Source organism: Lacerta agilis, chromosome 5 (genome assembly GCF_009819535.1).
Source record: "Lacerta agilis isolate rLacAgi1 chromosome 5, rLacAgi1.pri, whole genome shotgun sequence".
Classification (NCBI taxonomy): Eukaryota; Metazoa; Chordata; class Lepidosauria; order Squamata; family Lacertidae; genus Lacerta; species Lacerta agilis.
In genome coordinates this window covers 60427336-60454380 of record NC_046316.1, presented here as the reverse complement: position 1 = coordinate 60454380, position 27045 = coordinate 60427336, and the positions used below count along the sequence as shown (strand labels likewise).

The 27045-nt window shown below is 42.5% G+C and overlaps 1 protein-coding gene across 6 annotated transcripts in view; it reads left to right on the top strand.

Moving 5' to 3' along the window:
* EPHB1 (EPH receptor B1) overlaps positions 1-27045 on the top strand; it is a 334021-nt gene that overhangs the window by 117726 nt on the left and 189250 nt on the right. For all 6 annotated transcript variants that reach the window (XM_033150122.1, XM_033150121.1, XM_033150120.1 and 3 more), the window contains exon 3: positions 13049-13730. In XM_033150122.1, coding sequence (XP_033006013.1) covers positions 13049-13730 — 682 coding nt within the window. The remainder of the gene's footprint in view (positions 1-13048; positions 13731-27045) is intronic.

Genomic DNA, 27045 nt, shown 5'->3' with positions numbered 1-27045 from the left:
CTGTGACTTTTTGGGCCTGAAATGAGTCAGGATTGTATCTTACCTCAGACAGATACATGATGGAGAATCAAGGCTTTGGGTTACACAAATCTGTTGCTTAGGCAGACAAGTTCTGTCCTGCAAAATTCCCAATACATTTGTCACCTAAATGGTTTTGGATCCCGGCTGCCTTTTGTAAGAGTTAATGTTGATAATCTGTCATAAACACCATATATGACCAAATAAGGAATCCAGGCCAGAATGAACAAGTATACATGCTAAGAGGCATTTCTCTCTCCCTTTCTTTTATTTGGGTGCCAAGATGTTATTTGGATACCCACCATTAGGGAGACACCCTCTAGTCTAGTGTCTGTCCCGTAGCTTGTTTTTATTCAATCTTTGAAGGACAGGAGTGATAGGCAGCTTTTATTTGACGTCCTAGATAATGACATGTATGAACCTTTGGAATAATGACAGCTGAATAGTGTGCCTGATATTGCCATGGTTACCAGCCAAGCTTTCTCCCCCCTCTCCCCCCCACCTTCTCCTTCTACCCTTCTGACATTTTCTGTGTGTGTGTGTGTTATTGTTGAGTTCGCTTTTGGGATAGTGAAGGGGAGGGGAGCTAGGAGAAGAAACAGTCCATTATAGTCTTTTAAATCTCCCAGCTGGAAGTGTTTTAAATCTCAGCAGAGACAGGGAAAAACACTGTCTTAATCCCCAGCTCCCTGTGAATTATTTAAAGTGATCTTGTCGGAACAATGCATTTGTCACTGTTACAGTGTCAACAGCAGAAGCAGCTGTCCGAATGGCTCTGGGGTTTTGCCACAGGTAGGAGTTTGGGGTGGGGCATTTGCAGGCCTGGCAAAATGCAAACATGGGATTGCTGAGGTCCACAGAACTCTAGAGACTGGTCTTTTTTTTTTTTTGCAAGGGGGGGGGGGTGGAATCTTTGTACCAGTAACATAGTTTGGCCTGCCATTCTCTTCCGGAGACCTCTGGCTGTGCCTGCGCTGGTGGCTGTGTTTAAAATTCCACCCACACCATATATTTAAAGCACTCTTATACCACTTGGAACAGTCATGGCTTCGCCCAGCGAATCCTGGGAAATGTAGTTTGTGATGTTAGGAATGGTGTTAGGAATGAGAGTTTTGAGGGTGTCCCAACAACACTAAGCATGCTTAATGAACTACAGTTTCCAGGATTCTTTGGGGGAAGCCATTACTGTCGACGTGGTGCTTTAAATGTATGGTGTGAATGTGACCGTAATCAAGGGAAGAACGGATAGGTGGGCAGACTACTTATGCATCTGGGGTGGACACGCAGTGCTGCACATCTTGGGTGCAATATAATTCAACTCTGGATTTGCATTTGGTTATCAACTTTCACCATTGCAAAATTCAGGTTCTATTCAATCCTCAAACATGACTTCTCCTCCCACTCCAGCTATTATCACATATCATTCTCCCCCACTTCATCACACCACTGAGTTCTTGAAGTGAACTGCCTGCAATTGATGTCTCTCTTTTTTTTGTAACCTCTCTTTTCTTGATTCTTTTCAATTTGGATTCTGTCCTCTCCACTTTACTCGGGCAGCACTGCAAAAATTATTGACAATCTCCCAGTTGTTCAGCCTGAGGGGCTTCATTGTGGCCTCATTTGATATGATCACACTTCCGATGTTAACACTTTTGTCCACTCTAACTTTTCTAGTCTTCATCAGGACTTTCTCAATTGAATGTTTCGGAGTTTGATCCTACGCCTTTTCTGATATTCAGTGGAACATCACAATAACAATTTCGACAGCAGGATGGAAAAAGTCCAGAACTGTGCTGAAATTAATATATTTTCTTGAATTTACCACAAGTTCCCTTGGGGCCAAACTTCACATTACCTTTTATCACAATGCATACTGGCAGGAAAACCCAGTCAGAGGGGCGGATATGAATAATAAAAGTATTATTATTAAATTATTATTATCCATTGTCATTTTTGTTTCAAATAAAAAGCAGCCTTGGTAATTATGTACCTTGACTTCTGTGGGAGCGGGAGCCCTTTACTTCTTCACCTCAGGAAGTAAAATATCACTATCTGGCCCTGTGCCAAACAGACAAATGACCTTCTGATTTCAAATGCAATCTTTCTGTGTGCATCCAGATGAGGATGAGGATATACATTTGGAGCATGTTTACATTTTATTTGCAGTAACGAGTTATTTAGTGTGGATGAGAGAGGCAAAACTTATTTTATTTAAGTATTTACAAACTGCTGTATCATAAAAAATATATCACAGTGGTTTACAACCACGTCAAAACATAAAAGCAGACAATAAAATCATAAAAAAATAAAAGCAAGTTAAAGCAAAAAGAAATCAAAAACAAACAGCAAAAAGTAATTAAAAACAAACATGAAGGACCAAGGAGGAACCGAAAGTTTGTCCTGGTTTTCTATTTCTCCTTGTTTAATTTGAGCAATTTACAGAGGTAGCTTCAGCCAGAAGACATTGCCTGCCAAATAATCTTGGTGCCTGAGCAATAGGCATCTGAAACCCCTCCTAAACCCACGTTTAAAGCCACGACAGCCAGTATAACTAAAACCCAAGTTATTATCAAAGTCCTAAATTCAGAGTATAAAACATTCGTATTTGCTAGCATTTCATTATAATTTGAACAAAAAACGATCCAGCTCTGTCACAAGCTATTCTTCAGTGGTGGCATTCCCAAATGATTGTCCTTTGGAAGCGTTTTATAACTTCCCTTGAAATGCTAATTGCACAGACATTTGCATAGCACAAAAGTACCCAAAGTATAAACCAAGACCATTTTTAGAATGAGATACCAAGGCACATCGTTTCTGTGCTTTAGTATTAGTATTCCCAAGGAAATGAATTAGTCTTTTAGTATGGCAGTGTCTTCATTCTTTTGCCATTTTTTTGCATTTAACTGTTACCACTCAAACAGCTCCACTGAGGCTAAAGAGACTAAAATAATGTTTAATGTTAACATTTGCATAATTATTCTTTGGATGAGTCTTCTTTTTGAGAGCCTAGATTCAGTCAGTAGGTTGCTGGTGTTTCATGTCCACTTGCCCTCATGATAATTGATTGGAGATAGCCTTGTTACAGTTATCTCCATCATAGATATATCTGACACCCACAGTTGTTGAGTTTTTTTTTTTTAAGGAAGACCCCAAAAGCTTTCTCTGGGAACAAACCCAAAACCTCTCCCCAAAATAGTGATTTTAAACTTTTGGAGCTGTTTCCACTGCTTTTTCCATCACATTGCCATACATCCAGGTTTCCCCCGACATTTCGCATTTTTACACCCAAAAACCAGGACATGTCAGGAATTTTCCTGATGTATGGCAAGCCTATCCTGGATAGACTATTCAGAAACTCAAGCTGGTACAGAATATGGCAGATAGATTAGTAACTAGGATACACAAGACTGATTATACGGTCACAGTCACAGACCTATCTTAAGGCTACATTGACTGAATCATAGCCTGCCATTTTAAGGAGAAATTGGGAGGACAGTTGGGTCTATAGCTCATACTAGGTTTTTCTACCTCACAGATTCGTTATGAGGAAAAAATGAGGCCAACTTGTGGGGCATTAATGTCGTAACAAATAAGCAAATTGTCAAACCTTATAATGTTAGAATGTCAAAAAAGGGGGAGCCTATATATATATATATATATATATATATATATATATATATCCTGAAGTTGAGGCTCCAGCACTTTGGCCACCTCATGAGAAGAGAAGACTCCCTAGAAAAGACCCTGATGTTGGGAAAGATGGAGGGCACAAGGAGAAGGGGACGACAGAGGATGAGATGGTTGGAAGCTACTAACATGAGTTTGGCCAAACTACAAGAGGCAGTGAAGGATAGGCGTGCCTGGCGTGCTCTGGTCCATGGGGTCACGAAGAGTCGGACACGACTGAACGACTGAACAACAGCAACATATCTATATATATATATATATATATATATATATATATATATATATATCCTTTTATAACCATAAACTGTGGTGTAGGAAAAGTATCTTATCACATGTCTAGACTTCTAGAAGGTTCTGTTCAACAGCTGCAATTTCCAGGCATTCTAGAGCTTGAGCGAACATGGATAGACATGTTGAACCAAAGGGCTTTTTTGTTGTTGTTGTTGCTGCTGCTGCTGTTGTTAATTGTTGATTTTTCACCCAGGTAAAAGAAATCTCTATTGGCTTCAAGGGTTTTTCAGGGCACCACTCAGGATATTGGTTTTGGCTTTCAATGACTCAGGACCTGAGTGACAAAGGGACAGCTTTCTTCCATATGAATCTGCCTGAAGTCTTAAGAACTGCTTCAGGGGCCTTTCTCGGATGTCCCTGTAAGAAAAACACTGGGGCCTAATTTGAATAGTAGAATGTCTGGCATCTGTTGGGCGGGGCTTTTGTGTTGTGCTCCGGAATTGGCTCCTCCCTTTGTGTGTTCAGTTAAGTTCAGTTAGAGAGACCAACTGTCATCCTTGCCTCACCATGTTGTTTTAGTTACAGGTAGGTTCCTCTTAGACAGTATGTTACTGTGATACAGTTTTCTTTATTATTAAAGCTTTGTTTGACATATACGTGAGCCACTTACTTTGCTAAAAGAAACTCTGCTGAAGAATGGTGGAATATCCTAAACTGGGTGAGTGAGATATTCCCAGTCTGACAGGAGGATTGATTTTTTTAATCAGCTCCACCCTCCACAACAGTCACTGCATTCTGACACTAAATGGGTAGTGGCTGTGGTGAGGGCCTTTTCTGTGGTGGTGCCCAAGGTGACTTTGTTGTAAGCCATGATCGTATAGTGGTTAGTACTCTGCGTTGTGGCTGCAGCAACCTCGGTTCAAATCCGAGCCACGGCACCAAAAGGTTGTAAGCCAGAAAACAGATTATCTCCTGAGTTTATGCCAATAAAACTCAGAAACATGAGGAGTTAGGAGTTCAGCTTTGTGTATTGCAAAGCAATAGGTTACAGTCGGATCATTCTGCAAAACTGCAACCCTGACGGTGGTCCAGGCAGTGGTATTTATAAAATTTCAAACAAAGCATTTCAATTTTCACCAATCATATACACCATTACCTCATTTCATGTTTAATACACATGCGCAATAAGCACTGACAATTTCTGCTGATTAAGTTCTGATTCCCACCATGTTCCGTTACATTGTGTTAGTGTACATGTTGGGAACCTGTGTTACGTGTAGCCATTTGCACCATGTAGCAACTTACGTTCTAGCTTTGAGCTGTAGCTGTGTGATTCACATATTAGTTGCATTTCTGCCCCAATTTTTTTGGGGGGGGCAACTTGAAAAATCACCAGTTTCTTAAAGAAACAGGCTGCCATAACTTCTCTATTAGAAGCACACTCAAGGATTTACAGGGGTACACATTAACACATTTATTGTGATCCTTTGGGCCACTGCCACAACATCCTTGGGCAGTTGTCAAGAGCCCACTACTGCTGACATCCCTGAGTGTCTGCTGACTGTTGAGTGTCATGTGAGCATTAGAAATGTCCTCAGTAATGTTATATAGTATAGCTTGGAGCATGTGGGCAGTTTTAGTGGCAGCCATTTGCAACTGCCAGCCTCTTTATTCTCACCTCTGCAGCTGGTGAAAATAAACTGGAGAGGGAGCTAAGATAGAGGACAGGGCTACCTGCCACCTTCTTCATTGTTGGAATCCCCCAATAATATCTGGGGAAATACCACAGGCCCCTCAAACCTGGAGATGATATTAGGGGGATACACAGGTTAGGACAACCACTACCAACTTGGTGCTCTCCAGATGTTTTGCACTACAACACATGTTTTGTAATCTCTGGAGGGCACCAGGTTGGCAAAGACTAGGTTATGGACTATCTCCCTGGGGAAGAACTCAGGTGGCTCTAGCATTTTTATCACTTTAGACAATTGGTTAAGCCCTTTTTATTCTCCAAGAATTTAATGGGTGATCTGCGGCTGCTGTTCTTTTATTGTTTTGTTTTTCTGATTTTATTTGATCTTTAGACTGCTTCTCCTTTGGTGCTGCTGATTAAGTTATTTTTATTGCTCACCTGGCGCCTGCTCTGATGTCATTTCAGCACCAGGCAAAGTTCTTTTTTATTTTCCCAGACCTTTTAAAATGTGAAATTTTATTCCCTGAAGATGGTTTCTTTCTTTCTTTCTTTCTTTTTTAAAAAAATGCTGCTATTTTCATCTGCTGCTTTTAATGTTTGAATCTGTTATTGCTTTTGTTTTTGTAACCCACCATGGGAAAGGCTTTCTTTCTTTTTCTTTTTTTGGAAGAGCGGGTTATAAAGGTTTAAAATAAAACAGAACAAAAATAAATGAATATAAGTACAAATATTGATTTTTTTACTGTTTTACTAGATTTTTTTTGCAGTGTGAATTAGTTGCGACACACTTAATAAACATCTTAATACTTTAAATAAATAGTGCAACTCGCGCTACCGAATTTGAGAAGAAGTTCCAAGTTATCTAGATTCCTAAGATAAATTATTTATTAGGAATGGATTATCAATATTTATTAGAGATAGATGATCAGTGTCTACATTAGTCCCTATCCACTCTACATGTACAACGGTCAGCATTATTAGTCTCACAGATACGTTCTACTGACATTAAATATTTCTTCAGACAAATTACTAGCTATTTACGTAAGGCTACTGGCTGAATGTTCGCTCAATGTCTAGATGAGATTTGATAACAGTTGTGGGACCTTTTTTCTCTGATATAAAATGTACACTCTCAATTTATTGCTTGTATCAACAACCCTCTAAAAACACTACAGCTAAAGGGAAATATTTATCTCTGGGCAAACCCCAGATCTTTGGTTTTTGGGAGGCCATGTAGGAGGCTGGTAGTACAGTGGTACCTCGGGTTAAGAACTTAATTCGTCCCTGAGGTCCGTTCTTAACCTGAAACGGTTCTTAACCTGAGGCACGCTTTCGTTAATGGGGCTTCCTGTTGCCGCTGTGCTGCTGGCGCGCGGTTTCCTTTCTTAACCTGGAGCAACTACTTTCTGGTTTAGCGGAGTTTGTAACCCGAAGCGTCTGTAACCCGAGGTACCACTGTAGTGTGCATTATGTTTGCTCTAGGTACCAGTCTGAAATACAACATTCATTCAAAACCAACTGTGCATGTTCACTTAGACTGGGAGGGGCAGGGGCCACCATTTTCAGCTCTGCCTCAGGCAGCAAAGCTTATTGGTCCAGCCCTGCAGAACAACTGCCTACCCTTCTTTCTGTGTGGTTGGGAGGACAATGTGAAATCCTCATGGAAGTGTTATTTCTATCATTATAATCTCCATCCTTATTTTATTTTAATGCCCCTTTATTGTAATTGTGTTCATTATATCTGATCTGCCACTTGGAAAACTGCAAGTCCCTTTACAAGCACATCATAGCTGTAAGGGAGGCTCTGGCAGATGCGTAATGTTTTGAAGACCAGATTTTGATATTTAAAGAGCATGCCTTATGAGAGGTCAGTGATGAGCCAAGACAAATCGGGAATGGTGCTGGGCAGGCTGCAGCCTCATCAAGATCTGTGCTGGGGCAGCTACCCATATATTTATACTGCCCTGCACCCCCACCCCAGTGAATCATACCGAGGAAGTTAGGGAAATAGTATGGTGCCAAATCCTTATTCTTTCCCCAAGGCTGGTCATACGATATTCACACGTTATTTGAATTATGGTCCCAAGGATTAAAAAATACTTGCAATTGATTCTGGATGTGATAAGTTGTCAAATATGAAACAGAATAACAAATTTTTATTAAGGTAGGCCTTTAGGAAAGTTCTGTGTTTAGACAGAAAAGATAAAGTTGAAAAACCAAGTCGTTTGAGGAGCATATACAGTCATACCTCTGGTTGCGAACGGGATCCGTTCTGGAGCCCCGTTCACAACATGAGCAGCGCGCAACCTGAAGCGCCGCATCTGCGCATGTGCGTGATGCAAAATGGCGCTTCTGGTACTTCCGGGTTCGGCGTCTTCATAACCCATGACGAATGCAACATGCAGCGTTTGTATCTAGAGGTATGACTGTATACCCAAGATATGTTCATTTCCTTGTATAAATATGCAGAAAACAACCTCTTTACATAATACTGGAAAATAGTCAATAGTCAAAAACACTATTTTTTAAAAAACACTAATCTAGGGAAGCACCTGAAGATTACAAACCCATCTTAACTTCTGCCCCAGTTAAATAGGTAAGAAGCATTATTAACTCTAGAGTTACTAAAGCATTCAGACTTTAAATTTTAAAAAGTGACTAAGGGAAGGCATGGCAGAGGTTTATAACAAAAATACAGGAAAGAACACGAATAGCGAAAACTTTTTCTCCTTCTCCCATAATACTAGAACCCAGGGACTTGAAATGAAATTAATGAGCTCATCCACTCATCTTGATACTTCAGCAGGTAAATAAACACACAGGCTGATACAAAATTGCTGCTCAAAGGCTGGTTCCATTTTAGTGGTGTGCTTGTGTTTCCTAAGAATGCAGTTCTGCAAGGTTTTCTGTGTCCTTTCTTTTGAGTGAATGGCAAACTGTCTATAAATAAGTTATTGCAGTGGGTAGGAAGAATGCCCTTATCAACAGACGCACTTTTTCAGAGAATCCAGCATAACAGCTTGTGTATAAATGTACATCCTTTGAAACAATTTTATATTGTTGCACATAGAGGGAGAGATAGTACCTTTTAATGGGATTGTTATCACCACCTAGGAAGGAAGTAAACGGTTGATTGGTGGCTGCATTACAGTTTTGTGAGCCTTTGCTGCTTCTCAGCACTTTATTCTGGAGCTGAAATTTAGTGGGGGAAATACTGTGTGGACTTTTTAAGTGGAGTAATAAGAACCTGAAAACTCCGAAAGCAACCCGAGGTTGCAGGCATGCGCATTCCTCAGCATATAATAAGCTCCTTTCCCCTTGCCACCACATTAACTTCCGTTGATCTACATGACAGCCTAACATTTTACACCATACAGTTTTGCTTACATATGTAATACTCTCATCTCCATAAAAAAACATTAAAATCCTTCTGATAACGTTCTGCGACACAGCCATTAATTCATGCTTCAGTGGCACTGGAGCACCTTGGAATTATGCATCACATCCAGAGCGGCACTTAAAGGCTGCCATATGAATAATGCTGTTGCAAACAATCAGCCTGTAAACATGGAGCAATTTGGATGGCTTATAAATTGGACTGCGATATTCTAATTCCATCACAGGCCCGGGCACACTTTCTTCCTGCCCTTTAATTGCCACAGTAGCCAACATTACGGTAATGCCCTTTCATTATTCCACCTGAAAATAGGCACAGTCCCTGTGTCAATTTTGATGGATGTTGCTGCTCAGAAAACTGAGAAGCGGAGAGCCCTGCCTGGAGCAAGTTTTCTCGTATTCATTTCCCATTCCCCAAACCACATGTGGACCACAGGTTCATCCGCTTTCCCACTTTCCACATGTGGCTGCACAGATGACCTCTCCCTTCCCTTATTTATGATCATATAACACCCACTCAATATGGTCATTACTTGAGAAGTGTTGTAATAATACAGTTGTGCTTTAGCATGTTAGCAGATGGAGACAAGTAGGTTAGAACGCTTGAATTCCGGGCATGGTGTTTAACAGGTTTGATTTTCACTATTCTGTTTGCAATGAGCTTGTTGTAGTTTAAAGTCCTTAAGGTACACCCCCCCCCCCAACCGCAAAATAGCCATAACCTGAGTGAAGTGATTTTCCACCTTTTTTCCTTGTTGAACTGTGCTGGTTTGGATCACTTTGTTCACCACTTCCAAATGGCAGACACATTAGTCTCTTGCAGCAAAAATACCAAAAAGCTGTCTTGCAACACCTTAAAACAGGGGTCTCCTTTAAAAAAAAAAAAAGCCTAAGAAATCTAAGAAACTGTTGTGCACACCACAAGGTACTGGTATTAATTTCACAGAAGAAAATTGGATGATGCTCAGAACCCATACTAAACAGGCAAACTACCTACACCCCCCTAAAACAAACTGAAGAGAAACTGAAAGAGCAGGCAACATCCCAATGCCATACAGACATCCCTCAATGAGAAAATACCCCCCCCACACACACACAAACAAAAACATAATTTGGCGTGGGAAAGGGAGAGGCAGGTTTGAGACCAGTAGCAAGGTGTCTTTGAGACTGAAATGTCATGTGGAGGTGGACTGAAATGTTAAATGAGGAGGAGGAGTACCATTTGTACCACCCTTGAACTTCTCGTGGAGGGGAAGTGAGAAATGTCTGGCTATCTGCAATCAGTTCTCAGATGTTACATTATTTGGGGGTCAACACTGACTTTCAGAGGAAATTCCTGTTTTATCCTGCGGCCTTTGGCATAACAGGGTGCCAAAGCTTCCATCTCTCTCCCACCCTCTCACTTATTATCATCTACAGCCACTGATCTTCAACTGGTGGGTTAGGATCCTAGTGGGTCACAGCCTGATCCAAGGTGGATCGTGACAGGAGCACTGTGCTACCACTTTGCAAATATGTGCTTAAAGAAAAGGGTCCCCAAATGCATGTTTGTGTTAAAAGTGGGTGCTGGGTCTGAAAAGGTTGAAGATAGTTGATATACGTGAAGCCACTGGGGAAAACACACCCAGTGGTTTGGGCTGCAGTGTCAGCAACATTCCTGCAAATACCAGAGAGGCTGTGCAATTTCTAAACAGGTGTCCAAAGGTAGTTTTGGGATGGATGAAGGTGAGCGAACTGAAGCTTAAACCAGACAAGACAGAGTTGTGGACAGAGAAACTGGGTAATCTAGGTAGGGAGGTGCTGGATGGGCACACCCCCCCCAAAGGAACTGCCTCCCAAGAAGTTAATGCTTGCCACTTTCAGTTGTAGTATTTAATAAAGCTTTAAAACCCACCAGTTTCAGATAGCTTTCGGCTGGTGTGTTTTAGCTGATGCTATGCTAGTGTTTTATTGTTTTACTGTGCTTGCTTTGGAAATGTTTTTATGCTGTCTGAATTGTATTGCCATTTCTTTTGTATTTTGCAGTTTGATGTGGTTTGTATGACATGGTAAGCCAATCTATGACTTACTGGAACCACACAAATGTGTTGACTCTTGGAGAGCAGCTTGTAGCCACCTTGCTCCTCCTCTGTCTTTTTTAAAAATTCTATTTCCATACTGAACCAAGTCGAGGTTTGGTTTAGTATGTTTTCCAAATGCGGGTTCATGATTCATAGCCAAACCTTCACTACTATTGGTGATTAATGAGGGGAGAGCTTAACCACCAGCCTGGGTTGGGCTGGAACACTAAATGAAACTTTGGCTTAGCTCAGCGCTGCTTGTGAAGATACAAAGACCCTGCAAGTTTCTTTCTAGGAGCATACCCATGTCCCAGTAAGCCAGGGGTCAGCAAACTTTTTCAGCAGGGTGCCCGTCCACTGTCCCTCAGACCTTGTGGGCGGGGGCAGACTATATTTTGGGGGGGAAATGATGCAAGAGCACCATGAGCCCCAGTGGCTGCTTACCTGTGTCTTGCAAGAAGGGCTCCGGAGAGGGGCTGCCTAAAATGGCAGCCACTTGAGCGAGGCTGCTGTTGCTGTCAGAAACAGAGCCCAGCCCCCTTCCTCCTCTAGGCAGGACAGGGAGAAGCCAGGAGGAGGGAGGGATGAGGTGCTGCCACCGCCACCGTGTGAGAGAGAGGAAAGGAACAATGAGAGCAATGGGAACTCACCCTGTAGCGGGGATTTGAACCTCCGGCCTTCTGATCGGCAAGCCCTAGGCTCTGTGGTTTAACCCACAGCGCCACCCACGTCCCTGTGGTAACATGAGTAGTTGTAGACAAAGGGACATGGAGGAGGACATCCAACAATGAACATGATGGGCAGGCTCATGGGAGGGAAAATAGCCCTTCAAATATCCTGGTCCCAAACCATTTAAGGCACTACAGTGGTACCTCAGTTTACGAACAGTCCGGTTTATGAGCTATTCGGTTTATGAACTCCGCAAAACCAGAAGTAGTGTTCTGGTTTGTGAACTTTACCTTGGTCTACGAATGGAATCCAAATGGTGGAAGGGCACCGGCGGTGGGAATCCTCATTAGGGAAAGTGTGCCTCGGTTTAAGAACGGCTTTTGTGGAGTGATGACCATCACTTCCTCTCTTACATGGTTTTTGGGTGCTGCTGTTATTTTTCTGATCTATGACGCTGTTAATATTATGATTTAATTGTATTCAAATTCATTGATTGTTATTATTGTGGGCTGCCTTGGGAAGCTGAAAGGCAAGGTATAACAAATCAAATTAATGAAATGTCCCTGATTCCAAAGCAGCATTTATTTGTTTTGTTAGCCCACCTACAGGTTTAGGTAGGGTCTCTTTCCTTTTATTGTATAACTTGAAAAGCGTTATTGAGTCACCAACCTATTTTCAGTAATTTCAGTTAGACCAGCTTAATTTAATTATGGTCCACATTCCCCCCTTTTTTTACACTAAACACCCTGATAGTTGCCAGCTCTATCCAAGATGAGCATTGCTCAGGAAACTGCCAAGCTTACTGAGGCTCTGCCAATTAGGGGTTAAAAGAGGTCAAACTATCAGAAGAGCAGAAACTGGTTGATTTTTATGATCTTTGTCACAGAACCTTAAGGGCATCAGATGATTCAGAGTTGCATCAACTTCAAGAGGCGGGTTAGCATATGAGTAAAAATCTAAATGTGTGTGTCACTTTGCTGGCCTCAAGCAGTGTGTGTGTGTGTGTGTGTGTGTGTGTGTGTGTGTGTGTGACTGGGCCAAGAACTCTTAGCTTATTGGCTTTGTTTCTGTTGGCTGATTCCACTCTCATGGAACAGACCCTAAAATTAGGGATGTCTCTCACGTTTTTCAGAACTGAAAGTAGAACACACAAATCCTCCAAGTCTCTGTATCCCAGCTAGCTTGCAGTGATTAATGATCCCCCTGGTTTAAAGTGCCATCTCTGTGTTTCGTTCTCTCCATTCATTTTAATTGCCTGATTCCCCCTCCCTCCCTTCTTATTTGTTTCACACAGTGGGAAGAAGTCAGTGGCTATGATGAGAACCTCAACACTATCCGGACTTACCAGGTGTGCAATGTCTTTGAGCCCAACCAGAACAACTGGCTCCTCACCACATTCATCAACCGACGGGGAGCGCATCGCATCTACACAGAGATGCGCTTCACGGTGAGGGACTGCAGCAGCCTCCCAAATGTCCCTGGTTCCTGCAAGGAAACCTTCAACCTGTATTACTATGAGACAGACTCTGTCATCGCCACCAAGAAGTCAGCCTTCTGGACAGAGGCCCCCTACCTCAAGGTGGACACCATCGCTGCAGATGAGAGCTTCTCTCAGGTGGACTTTGGTGGCAGGTTGATGAAGGTGAACACAGAGGTGAGGAGCTTTGGTCCCCTCCATCGCAACGGCTTTTACCTGGCCTTTCAGGATTATGGGGCATGCATGTCACTGCTGTCGGTGAGGGTCTTCTTTAAGAAATGCCCCAGCGTGGTGCAGAATTTTGCCATCTTCCCAGAGACGATGACAGGAGCAGAGAGCACCTCCCTAGTGATTGCACGGGGCACGTGCATCCCAAATGCCGAGGAGGTGGATGTGCCCATTAAGTTGTACTGCAATGGTGATGGGGAGTGGATGGTTCCCATTGGCCGCTGTACCTGCAAGGCTGGATATGAGCCCGAGAACAATGTGGCCTGCAAAGGTAAGGTGATGATTCATTGAGATGCTGTGTGATGATGGCCAGTCAGAAATCCTTGACGTGGGACAGTGCCCAAGTGGCTGTTAAGGGGCTGGTTTGATAGCATCGTTTGCCCCTAGCAAATTGGAACAGCCCACCTGTATTAATGCCAGTGTGTTTGGGATTACCTGGGAATTAAAGTTTTGCATTGCTTTGTCCACCTTTGACAGCTGTAGCTCTGAGTTGAGTCTTTTCAGTATCTGTAGCAAGGGTTGCTAAGAACTGTCCTAAGTGGTACCTGCCTTAAACCAAGTCAGGCAGAAAATGTGACATCTTAATAAATGAGATAAGGACTGAGATGATGTATGTTGAGTAGTGACAGTGATTTACTTGTGATTACTCTGTCCAATTGTGTTTTGCCTTAGGTTATGACCTTTATGCCACACAGTTGTTCATAGTAGAAAACACCACTTATATTTTATCCCAGTGCTGAAGCTCCTGAAATGACCATCAAATGAGCAGCTTCTCTGCTCATGGTTGAGTCATGGCATATAGGAAACTCCTTTGTGAATGTCTAGTATCCTAGGTGTAAATTTGCAGTGTAATTTGCAAGTTGATAATACTTCTGCAGAAGTTTAGTAGTATTCACACCCTTTCTGTATCTCTTTGGTAAACACTTTTTTTGGGGGGGGGGACCAATTTTATCGGCATCAGCATTTAACAATGAGCTTTTGGTGGAGCAAATGGGACTGCAGCAGGAGTCATGTCTGCAAATATATGTCTGTGGTTTCATAAGGATCAAACGTAGCCTTCACTGAGCTCAGCCCAGAGGAACCTTTACTTAGCTGAAATCTCTCAGTCAACATTTTGCCACATATTTACTGGATAATACATCCCACAAAGTTGGATCCAGGGTGACCTATGTTCATAGCTGTCAACTTTTCCCTTTTCTTGTGAGGAATCTTATTTGGAATAAGGGAATTTCCCTTTAAAAAGGGGGAAAGTTGACAGCTATTGCCTATGTTAGGCTGACCTACTGATACTGTTGTGACAGGTGAACATGTCTGTTCTGTCAGGAAAGCTCTACCAGGAAGAGGAGCAGCAAATGCCACTGCCTGCTTGGCGCTCTGTCTGGTGAGCAGGCAGGTGGTACCTATGATGATGATGGTGGTGGTGATGAAGAAGAAGAAGAAGAGCAGCAGGAGCAACTAGTGAAAATGGGTTTGAGACTTTCTGATGGAGAGGGATAATGGAGATTATCTAGTGCAAGGAACCTCAAAAACCTGGAGTTGACACTCTTTGGATGAATTCAAATGAATGGCAGTGTGTTATTGTTCTAAATGGCATGGGCCTTGCCTCTGTGTATGAATTGATCCTTGGGAGTTAGCTTCTCCAGACTGAGAAATCTGAGGTGGGTAAGTTAGACATATAGAATGTGATGGAAATGATTTCCCTCTCTGTTTTCCACAATGGCGACATGGGAGGTAAAGGTACTCTCTACAGCTGGGGGGTATGGAGCACACACTAGGGAAATGCTTACATCTAGGGACCATGATGTGATCTGGCTTCCGTAAGTGCAAAGCCATATATGGGGATCTTTCATTGTGAAGTGAGTGCTGTGTGTGGAAACAAGTATATGTCACAATGTCAAGGCTATAAGTGGCTGAGATTATGCAAATGGCAGTACATAGTTGGCCATGTGCCCGAGGCGGCACATTCTGAATGCTGTGCCTCACACAGAATGTTTGCAGTGTTTGTAGTGAAACCCTGAGGGAACTGCATGTAAATGTTTAGTAAATACTTCAAACAGAAAAAGGTGCATACTTTTTATAGAGAACATACTGTGCAAAAAGTTACTTGACCTTATTTCTCATTCACACTTTTAAATGCTCTCTAAAACAACATATTGCCAGCACAGCCTAATATTAGCAAATATATTGCTTTGCTTTCAGTACGCTTTCTAAAAGATAGCTGCTTGTGGAGTTTTTATAAGATGAAATTAGTATCTGAGGAAAATGGAAATTGAATCTAAGGGCCAAAACAGATGTGATGCAGTCGATTCATGATTGCATTTCCCAACTTTTTATTGTTAAACTTTAAAGCAGCCATAAGGGGATACCCAGTTTTTTCAGGAGCAGTGATACTGGGGGAGTGTAGGTTGAAACATTTTTCTCTGCTGTTTTCTCAATTTAAATCCCCCCCACACACATTTTTGCTATTACCAAACTTAGAAAAATCCCAAACATGGTAGAGCTATCTGTATTTTTCCCCAGCAGGGCTGATGGCAGCTTTGGGGTGGGGTGGAAAAGCAATTTTGATTAAGAAATGACATGGAGAAAGGCATGGCATGGGTGCCTTTGGGAGGAAAAGCAAGAAGATATAAATCACCATCTTGGATGCTGTTTGTGATCCCAGATCTGCTCACACAATGTTTTCTCGGGCATCCAGATTCAAAATGGTTGAATCTGGCTGCTTGGAAGCCAAACAGAAACACCACATAAAAGCCAGCATACCACCACAAATGTATCCAAAAATTCTCTTTTTTCTGCAAAGCTGCCACCCTTCACTCATACCAACTGTGCTCAAAGAGGTGGTTTGAATGGGGGGGGGGCCTAGGGCTGCCTGAGGCTGGCTAAGTAAGCACACTAGGCTCTTACAAACCATAAAGTCACAACCCTACTAATAACAGACTTAAGATGAGTGAACTACTAAACGACTCACTCCTTTGGTCTTGAATTTTGCATGAATGACTAATCTAGGATTCAAGCTAGCTGAGCCAGAAGGAGAATTGTCCCCATCCACAGAAGGGGAGGAGCTGACATTTGGAAAATGATAAAGTTTTTATTTATTTATTTCTGCCTTCAAGTGATCTGGCACAAGACAACATCTCAACTGGTGGTGCCCTAGTGCCACCACTCCCAGAAATACCTTTCAGATGAGCATCAGTACCACCTGAGCTCTATGCATAACTAAAGACCCGAGGCCCATAAAAGAATGGGAAGAAGAGAAAATCCCTATTGCCTGTGTGTGTGTGTGTGTGTGGTCAGTGCAATTTATATTCACAGTGCCTCTTCATGACTTCTCTTTTTTTTTTTTAATAAAATTTTTATTTTCTACATTAAACAACAAACATATCAAACAAATAAAACAAGAACAATTGACAAATAATAAAAAAACACATCAAACACATTACAGCAACACAAAAAACAACAAAAGAAAACTTATACATACCTAGACTGGAACATTAAAAAAAATCATTGTTTAACTCTAGTTTCTATCTTCTTTAGGGGACTTCCCCCGTTCCCTCAACTGCGTTCAATATTAATATACTTTGGTAACTTTGTAACTATTTTCTTAACATTCACCACTATTCTTAATAATCTTTAAGATACTAACTAATCATATATAATTCATTACTTAAACAACATATCCTTAAGCATTTCTAAATATTTTAAACCATTCATAACATTACTTCTTGTATACTATTTTCATCTAACATCAACTAGCTAAAGCCAATTAAACAGCCAGTTCTGCTTCAGATATCTAGCTTTTCACGATTTTTTAAATAGTCCTTAAATTTCTTCCACTCCTGTTGCACCTTCTCCTCCCTCTGGTCTCGGAGTCTCGCGGTCAGTTCGGCAAGTTCCATAAAGTCCATTAGCTTCATCTGCCATTCTTCCACTGCCGGGATCTCTTCACCTTTCCAGTTTCTTGCAAGTAAAATTCTAGCAGCTGTTGTGGCCTCTTCATGACTTCTCCTGCATTCTCTAACTTTATTATAAATGGATTGTGCACACATTACCAGCTTAAAACATAGCAAGGTGGTTTTCTCCTGCTGAGTTTCAAACAGCTTTTGTACATTGTTGTACACATTAGTATGGTTGAATGTGTTTGCCTGCTTTCTGTCCACACCACTGGGTGGAGAAGGTAGGTAAATGTCTTTATGTGGTTTACATTTTCAAATTAGTTTGAAGCTGATTTTGGGGAAAATGCATGAAAATGCAGCATTTTCCAAGAAACTACAGGCTAGATAGATATGAACTGTGGCTAACATAGTGCACATGTGGCTTCCTCAACAAGCAATGGGAATGCACTGGATGCTTGAGTGAATGGGAACATGTATACAGCCATGGTGAGCAGTATGTTCATAAAGTGGTATGCATGTAAATATTGCCTTGATAATGAGGCCAGCCTTTAGTCCTAGCATCACAATAGCATCTTCCAGCAGAAAACTGCCTCTGGGAAGCTCACAAACAGGATATGAAATGAGATATCCATCCCTATTAATTGTCTTCAACATATGGTAATTAGAGAGTCCAACAGATCATATTTACATGGATCTGCAGGTCCCTAAAGTTGGGATACTTCTCCCAATTGAAGGGGTTAAAATTTCAGTAAACCTGCCTGGTTTAAGAAGAAAATGGAAGCTGTTTATACTGCGGAAACACCAATAGTGTTTATTTGGTTTAATAATGGAAGTGTAAGATCCCTAGCAAGATAGGGTGCAGTGAAAGAAAGCAGTAAAAAAAATTAATTATAGTTCTCCATATATCCTATACAATGCAATACAAACATTAAAAACCTAGGAGATAATTGATGACCGTATCATATTCACCATCTAGTGGCATCATGAGCAGGTGTTGAAATAAATTGAAACCAAATTATAACATTACAAAGATTAAATATGAATAATGGAGCAGAGTAAAGCTTATGGAGCAGAAAAGGAGTGGAGGGATTTTGTGCTGTGGCAACAATGATGAGATACCTGCAGCCCTCCTGGTGCTGTTGGCCTCCAACTCCCATTAATCCCAACCACCATGGCCACAGGTCAGGAATGATGGGAAATGCAGTTCAACAAGGTCTGGAGGGCCACAGGTATCCTACACCAGTTTTACAAGACATAACCTTTAAGCCAGGATTTCTAAAAACAGCATTGGTTGGCATCCATAGGCCTGCAATGGAGAGGTTGGATCATCCCTAAGTGCACCTTAGTACAGTGACTAAATGGCAGCTGTCAGTGCTTCTCTTTTGGTATTAATGGTGCATATTTAGAAGCATTTGCAGCATTCCTGGAAAGGGATTATATTTCTCCCCTTGGGGCACTCTTGGGCTGCACAGCTTCAAAGCATGCACTGGTCATGCAGTAATCCTTGCCTGCCATGTTGACAGGTCAGGTGATAAGTGCATAGATGGTGGTGGTCAGATGCATCTTATAAAAATAGCCTTGGTCATTTAATTGCCAACACTGACAAGCAGTAAAAGAGAATGGGAAATGCAGTCTCTTTTATTGCACTGTTCAGGAGAAGAGACCTGGCACCCTAAATTGGATGCCTCGGATGGGGTGTCTACCAGCGGCAGATGGTGATCAGGCTTCTGGCTGAGCTGGGAACTAAAAGTGGTAGACCAATCACTGGAATGGGGGTGTCAGCTAATGTAACACAGTCTGCTGCCTTAGGGATCCTTGCCATTGTGCTCCTCAGATCCCCATTCAACACTCTTGTCACACTCCCCCCTCCCCATTCTATTGCATCAAAGCTCCTAATTTAGCTGAAACCTATGATGGAGACAGCATAGCTAGTTTCTCCTTTCATGGAATAGCTTTTCTTTATTCTGCTCATGGTGGCTTAGATTAGATTCCAGCACACATTTTAACAGTTTCCAGGTCATATCAAGATAGAAAGCCCAATTTTGAGTAGGAGACATAAAGGCTGATAATATGAATTAATCCATCCCTTTAGATAGGCTACACACCTTGCGGTAGGTATTTGTGAAGACAGTTGCAAATACCTTACTGTGACCCAGCTCTAAACGCATTCTCCAAGTTTGTCACTTTACCTTGTTCCTGCCCTTCTTTGACTTCACTTACTTGGCATTTCCTTGATTGCGTGTGCCCCATGAATCTATAGAATTTGTAGAATGTATAAAACCATCACAATGGGATTGGAGTCCAAGGTTGCTGTGGGTGTGCATCAGCTGAGGACCCGCACCATAGCAGAGGACCTATTGACAAGAGCCCACTGCCCTTATTGTAGTGAGGAGGTGGACTCGCTGAGGTGAGCGGGCATGGAGGATGCCCAGCAACCAATGTTGTCTCACAATATAGTGGAACAAGGTGCATTGTGAGATAAGAGATGATGTAATAGCCAAGTAGTAAGATGAGTAATGGACCCGGGTGGCGCTGTGGATTAAACCATAGAGCCTAGGGCTTGCCAATCAGAAGGTCAGCGGTTCAAATCCCATGATGGGGTGAGCTCCCGTTGCTCGCTTCCTGCTCCTGCCCACCTAGCAGTTCGAAAGCACATCAAAGTTCAAGTAGATAAATAGGTACCGCTCCGGCAGGAAGGTAAATGGCGGTTCCGTGCGCTGCTCTGGTTCGCTAGAAGCGGCTTAGTCATGCTGGCCACATGACCCGGAAGCTGTACGCTGGCTCCCTCGGCCAGTAAAGCGAGATGAGCGCCGCAACCCCAGAGTCGTCTGCGACTGGACCTAATGGTCAGGGGTTCCTTTACCTTTACCTTTAAGATGAGTAATACAGCTTCTAAACTCTAGGACCTTTGCGATCATGATGACAGGAATAGTAATGGAATGTGGGATGCATGCTTTGAAAGCACCTGAGACATGCATGAACATGACCTCAAATCTCCTTCGAAGCAAAACCGATCCAGGGCTCAATATGTGGCTTGATCAGTTTTGACACCCCTCCTTCAAAAGATTTCCCCTTCTTGCTTGGAAACTCATTGGCCCCGCAGGCTGGCCTTGATTGTTTGTCAGCACCAAGGTGCAGGGGCTGGGGTAAGGCAAAATCAAACTGCAGATTGCTTTCTTGAAGAAGGCTACGCAACAGCTGCCACGCGAAGGCAGAACTCTCCGAAGTGATGTTTGTGATTTCTTGGCTTCAAAGGGCTGTGTGGGGCTGCGTTGGCTGGCTGGGCTTCTTTCATCTTTCTCATTATTTCCTGAGTGAAACGGCAGGAATCAGAACAAGCCTTGATTGGTTCTGATTTAAATGGAACTCCGGGAACGACACTCTGATTCTTTCTCTTAATTGGAACTTTTCTCTCTCTTGTTTTGGGCTTTGCCATGCGTGCTGTCAATTTGATACCGCCTGCTGGAATCCTCAGAGGGTTTGGATTTATAAATATGGAAATTATGTAATTTCTCCTTTTATGTCACTGCTTTCTGAGTTTTTATTAACATTGCTCATTCCCCCACCCCCACCCCCTTTATGCCTAGTGGCTTTACTGAAACTTTCTGTTCTTTGAAATAACATTCTGGTTTGAAAGGTTCAGTCCAAAGTTGCTGGAAGGCAAGGCAATGAAAAAGTTGGGAGTGTTGGACATGGTGACACTACTGAAGGCAGCTTTCAAAATGTTAATAGTAATAGAAAGAAGGAAAGAAAGAAAGAAAGCCATCATGCATCTGAAAATAACTGAATTCTATGCAAAGACTAATCTCAAAAAAGTTGTAGTTCTAGGGGAATCATCTTTTTCTTTTCTTAAATGTTTCTAGATCTCACCATTACAGAAATTGCTTCATAATACAATTCTCAAGTCTTCCAAGAGAAGTAATGTTTTTTAAACATTTGGTTCTTATAATTTTTCGTGCTGCTAAGTCTTTTTATACTGTACTTTGCAAGACTATAATACATAGACAAAACAAAATAAAAAATAAAAAAATTCCTTCCAGTAGCACCTTAGAGACCAATGCATAGAATCACTGTTATTTATTTGAAAGATTTCTAGGGTGCCCTATAGGCCAATGTCAAGAATGGATTCATGCCACTGACATGAGAATGATCAGTTTCAGGTTCAATGTACCCTAAATATTAATTTAATAATTCTTTGATGTTTTAGCTACCTGATTTTCTTTCTGTCTCTCTCATATGGCTTTCTCCTTTCCAGTTAATAGCAGACCTCCTTGGCGTAAACTCGACAAACTATATCAGATTTTGAAGATTAAAATTTTGAAGATTTATTTGCTTTGCTCACAAAAGATGCTTTTTTTAAAAAAAAGTGTGTTTGATTGCAATATAATGTTCAGTCACTAGATGGCTCTATGTGCTCTGTGGAGGTAAATAGAGGGTGTGTCCTTTATAGACAAAGAAGCGAGAAACAGCTCAAGGTGTGTGGAAAGGCTTTTTTTTTTTTGGTTTGCAGGTAAAACTGATGACAAAGACCCATACCTTGTACAATGAACAGTTTAAGACCTGGCCAGAATCTCCATTTTTTTTTTTTTTACTCTAACACAATAGCAGCAATCTTCATTTCCATTTAGTAAAATATGGAAGATGTTTTCCAGTACTGTACATTCGATTATACCACCATTATATCAAAGAAGTAGGATTCTTTGCATATACATGCATTTCCAAGATCTTTCAATCCCCAGGGAACAAGGGAAGGCGTGAAAAGTGTAATCTTCTTAAAAGGTTTATTTGTGTTTTGCAAAGGGTGTAAAGCTGACAAAAGGGCCTTGCTCCAGGTCATCCTCTGCCTTTCTTTCCATCTGCCTGCACTTATCCCATGTCAGTTGCTACACAGCCTCAGCATGCTACTCACAGAGGTGCAATTATCCATTGCTGCATCTTTGGGCAAAACTAATGACATTGTCACCAGTTTTATCCAGGGCAAAAGGTGGTTCCTATAGCAGGCCATAGCGAAAAGTTCACTGGCCAAAATTACCTCTTTTTAATATTAAACATGTATGAAGTTATTTCTCGGAGTAGATATTGTTTTCTCTCTCTGTGTGTGTTTGTGTGTGTGTGTTTTAAAACGCTTTGGAAATAAATAAAACAAAGTGGTTTTCCCCCTGCAAATGTTTGTGAACAATTGTTTTCAAGGAGGTAGACCTGAAGCTCACTCTCTATATAGTATAACCATATGGCCTAGTGTTGCCATACACCTGGGATTTCTTGGACAAGTCTGGTTTTGGGGGACCAGCACCCCCATCCGGGCAGATTTTTGCATTTAAGATTAAATGTCCAGGTTTGGGTTTTTTAATTTTTTATGTTTCAGGGTTTTTTGGGTTTTTTTGTGGGGCACGCACATGCTCAGAAGGCGCTGTGTCCTGGAACAGGAAGCAGGCACCAGGTGGTCTGGAGCTGCCTGCCAGGGGTCACACTAGGTACGGTGGTGTTATTGGCTGCTGCCAGGCCTTGTGCTGTCTTCCTGGGGCTGCGCTAGGCCCTGCGCTAGGCTCCGGCAGCTGCCAGGCTTTGCGTGGCTTTTCTGGGGCTGCAGTTGTAACGGATCTGCCCTTAGTTGGGGTATGGTCAGAAACCCCCAGCGTGTTAAGAGTTAAGATTCCATCTGTTTGAGTGGCAGTTCGCTCACAGGAGGCGGGTCTTTTCGCCCTGTAAAAGGAGGGAATGGCAGTTGGTCAGGAGGGAGAAAGAGGGAGTGAGTGGTGACTGAGGGAGAGAGGGTTAGAGACCAGGATAGTGGTGGGTAGGTTAGGCTAGGTCGAAGGTTTAATATGTTATACTGAATAGAAAACCTGTTATGCTGTTATGAAACTACGTTTAAACTTCTGATTCTCTGAAACCGTTATGCTCTAAAAAGAAAATAAAGACTAGTTTTGTTGCTATAAGTCAGGCGTCGTCAATTTTTGGGTCCAGCGGGTTATAAACTGCTCATGAAGAGGTGAACCCAGGGAAGAGTCCAAACTGTCCTGCTGTGTGTTAGTTTGTGTCTTAGGGGTTTCACTCAGGAGGGGCTAGCGGGCTGAAACATTGTGTATGCCACTGAGTTGCTAAAAGGGTTTAGCAGACTGCTACAGTGAGGGATCTAGAGAGAGAGACCCTGGGGCTGTAGGCAATAAGGTGTCTAACCCCTGAAGCCCAGAGCAAGGATTATAAACGGCCACGGCAGCTGGACAAAGACACTCCGGTTACTAAGATACTCCCGTTTTGTAACTACAAGGGAGTTAACTTCATTGACGGACCTCCGAGGGACAGGTGGGGGGGGGGCTAATTAGTCTGACCCGGAAAACCTGAGCAATAAAAAAATAAAAATAAATAAACTTAGTAACAGGGGAGGGGAGTGTGACAGGGAGGTTCGTTGCAGCAGTCACCTGGCCTTGCGTGACCGTCTTGGGGCCGCTCGGCCTCTCATTGTGAGCAGGAAGCCGAAGATAACAAAGGTAAGAGAGGGGAGGGAAAAGGGGGAGGGGAGCAAGTGGGCGAGGAAGGGGAGGGTTAGCAGCAGGGAGCGGGCGAGTGAGGGAGATACGGGGTGGGGGGTGTTAGGATGGGGGTGGTGTGGGGTGTCCAGGTTTTTGGTCCCCGGAATATGGCATCCCTAGCATGTCATACACAGTCTATAGGTTCATCCAAACCTATTTTGCTTCCTGCTGCAGCTGACACAAATGGGGATAGAAGAACCTGCAATCACATATTCTCGTCCGAAATCTTTTGACAGTGATGGCAAATTATAAATACCCGTGCCTTTTCAAGAATACAGAAAATATGAAGTGGCATTAGAGGCTGCGCTTACTGTTGGCAAAGCCATGATCCTGTATTCAGAGCTCTGTGTGATAACTGAGTATTCTTTTCAGGCTCCCCCCCCCCCACTTCTTTTATTTGCTGAGAAGGAAGAAGCAACAGATATTATTGCTTGGTATGAATCAATTTGCAGCTGATAGTAATATTCCTTTATTTCTGTAGTGCTCCCAGTGTGCATGGCACTTTGCAAGAGTATAAGAGGACAGGTCTGTGTCCCGAGGGACTTTCAGAAACAACAGATGGAGTGGATGGAAATGGAGGCTGGGGGTAAAAGGGACGCACTGTGTGGTTTTTTCAATTGCACTTTCTGAGACTCAGCTATAAACTGGGTTACATTAGGGGAAGGCTGACTAAACTGTTTCTCTCCAGATGTTGCTGAGTTAAAACGCACATCATCTCTAACTATTTGCCATATTGGCTGGGTCTCTGAGCTGAAGCTCAGCATCTAGGCAGCCGCCCCTGCACTGTGGGGGATCATTTGCCCAAGGCTTCATGGAAGAGGTGGGTTTGAGCAATATCGGGAGGGGTGGCATCTCACAGTTATGCCTCCTTGTTCGAGAGCGATGAAAGCTGTGCCCCTGTGCCAAGGCTAGCAGCGTTCTGTCCCTTTTTGGTGCCTGGGGCATGCTGGGTCAACAGAACCCACCGCGCCAGGCCAGCCTGCACCACCAATGCATGTGCTGAGGCATGTGCATGCAAGGTGCAGTGGGTTCACAGAGCCTGTGCACGAGCTCGGCCCTGGCCACTGGCCAAGTGTGGCTGTGCTGTGCCCCTGCCCCCCTGTCCCCTCCCACATGCTTTGCCCCTGGTCCAGGCCTTTTCCAAGGCCTTCTTAGTTACTGTCAGATTCCAGCATAAACCATAGACAATAAAAGTGGCATGTGTGAAAAGGGTACAGATCAATGGTGGTATGGTGACCATTGGAAACAGAGCACAAGAATGAAAATGCTCCGGAATGGCAGAAAGGGCTTCTTAGAGAACAGAAGTCAAGGGTGTGTTTAAAGTTTGCCCTCAGAAGTGCCCTTTAAGCATCTGTTCATATTGGCATACCAGGCTTGCTCCCGTGAGTTGTGCTTGTTCTTTAATTTTGCCAGTACCTGGAAGTGAATCCAAAAGACGCACAGTGTGGGCTATGAATCCTTATCCTGCTTGTAGGGACCATGGCAGGATTCAGCGGCGGCAGCAGATGGGTCACACCTTGGATAATTTTCCAGCCAAGAGCTTTTACAGATGAATGGATTGCATGAGCTGTGCCTAAAAGAAGCCTTTGCTTGTCCCTTTTACTGCAGAAGCAAGAACACATCAACCCTTTGAGAGCAAAGTCTGAAAAGGAGAGGGGGGGGGAATAAGCCATTTGTGTAATATCTTCCTGCCTTTGCAAGAAGCTCCGCTGTAATGATGTTATTTAGTGAGAAGATTTTGCTCTCTTTTGTTTTTCTTTTCACCTTGGTTTTGGATTCATGTGCACTAAAGCAATGTTTAGCAAAGAGAAGAATAATTGATTTCTTGCAATATTGCTCAAAGCTGCATTGCAAAAAGTAACTTAAGTGATCATTTCATATGATACTTTACTGATCAGAAGCAAACTACTTTCCCCTCTGAGCAAATTCTGCTTAGTTGGCTTCCATGTGTGTCTCCAGGGCAGCCTAAGAATATGAAATTGCAACACTGGTCTGTGGTAAAACAGATTTTCCCCTCAGCATTAGCTTTTCCATTCCAGCTGGTGTGTTTGAAGTATTGTAATGGGTTTTTGTCTGTCTTTTGAATTAATTGACAGCACCCACAATTTCATAGTGACCTCTCCAGATTCTGTTTAAAATGAGCAAACCCCAAATTTTTAGATTGTTTTGGTTAGCAATAATGATATAAATGTCTATAGCAGTCTTTCTCAAGAATCTCAACCTTGTGTCCCCAGATGTTGTTGGACTACAACTCCCATCATTGCTAGCTAGTAGGACCAATGGTCAGGGATGATGGAAGTTGTAGTCCAACAACTTCTGGGGACCCAAGGTTTAGAAAAGCTGGTCTAAAGGGTAAAAGCCAAAGCCTCTGAAAGCAGGAGACCAGTGAGGAACCAATCCATGTGTAGTATTTTAAGTACATTATCTTAAGATGTCTTAATATAGTTGGACGTTTTGACTTGTTGGCTGCCCTGCAGAGACAGTATACAACATTTATAATAAACTGATATCTTTATTAAAGTACTAGATGAACCAGTCTATTTGATTTTATGCTCACTGAGCTTGTTCCCCAGGTGCCTAGAAAAAGCACAATATCTCTAGAGTAGGTTTCCTGGTTTTCCACATTGGATCAACATGTGCTTTATTGCTTTGTTCTTTGGAATTTGTAGTTGTAGCTTTGGTTGCTGTAGTGCTGAGGTTGAAATCTTGTGCCCTTCCATATTTGTTGGATGACATCTCTCATCATCCCTGTCCATTGGCCATTCTGGCTGGGCTGTTGGGAATTGAAGTCCAACAACATCTGGAGAATTACAAATTGTCCACCTCTGCTACATAATTTTTTTTAAATGTCCAGTAGCACCTTAGAGACCAACTAAGTTTGTTCTTAGGTGCTACTGGACAATTTTTTTATTTATTATTTATATATTTTGACTGCACCAGACCAACACGGCTACCTACCTGAATCTACCACCTATGCTATAGTTCATGAAATGAATTTGTAGCTCTATATTTCATGGTGGTGTATGTGGGGCATTTCTTAAATATAGGAAACATCTTGACATCTTGTGATTGATCTCAAGCCTGTAGTTTGCAGTTGCTGATGGAAACAGAATGAAGCATTTAATTTTGTTAAACTTTAATGAATTGGCAGCTGTGGATT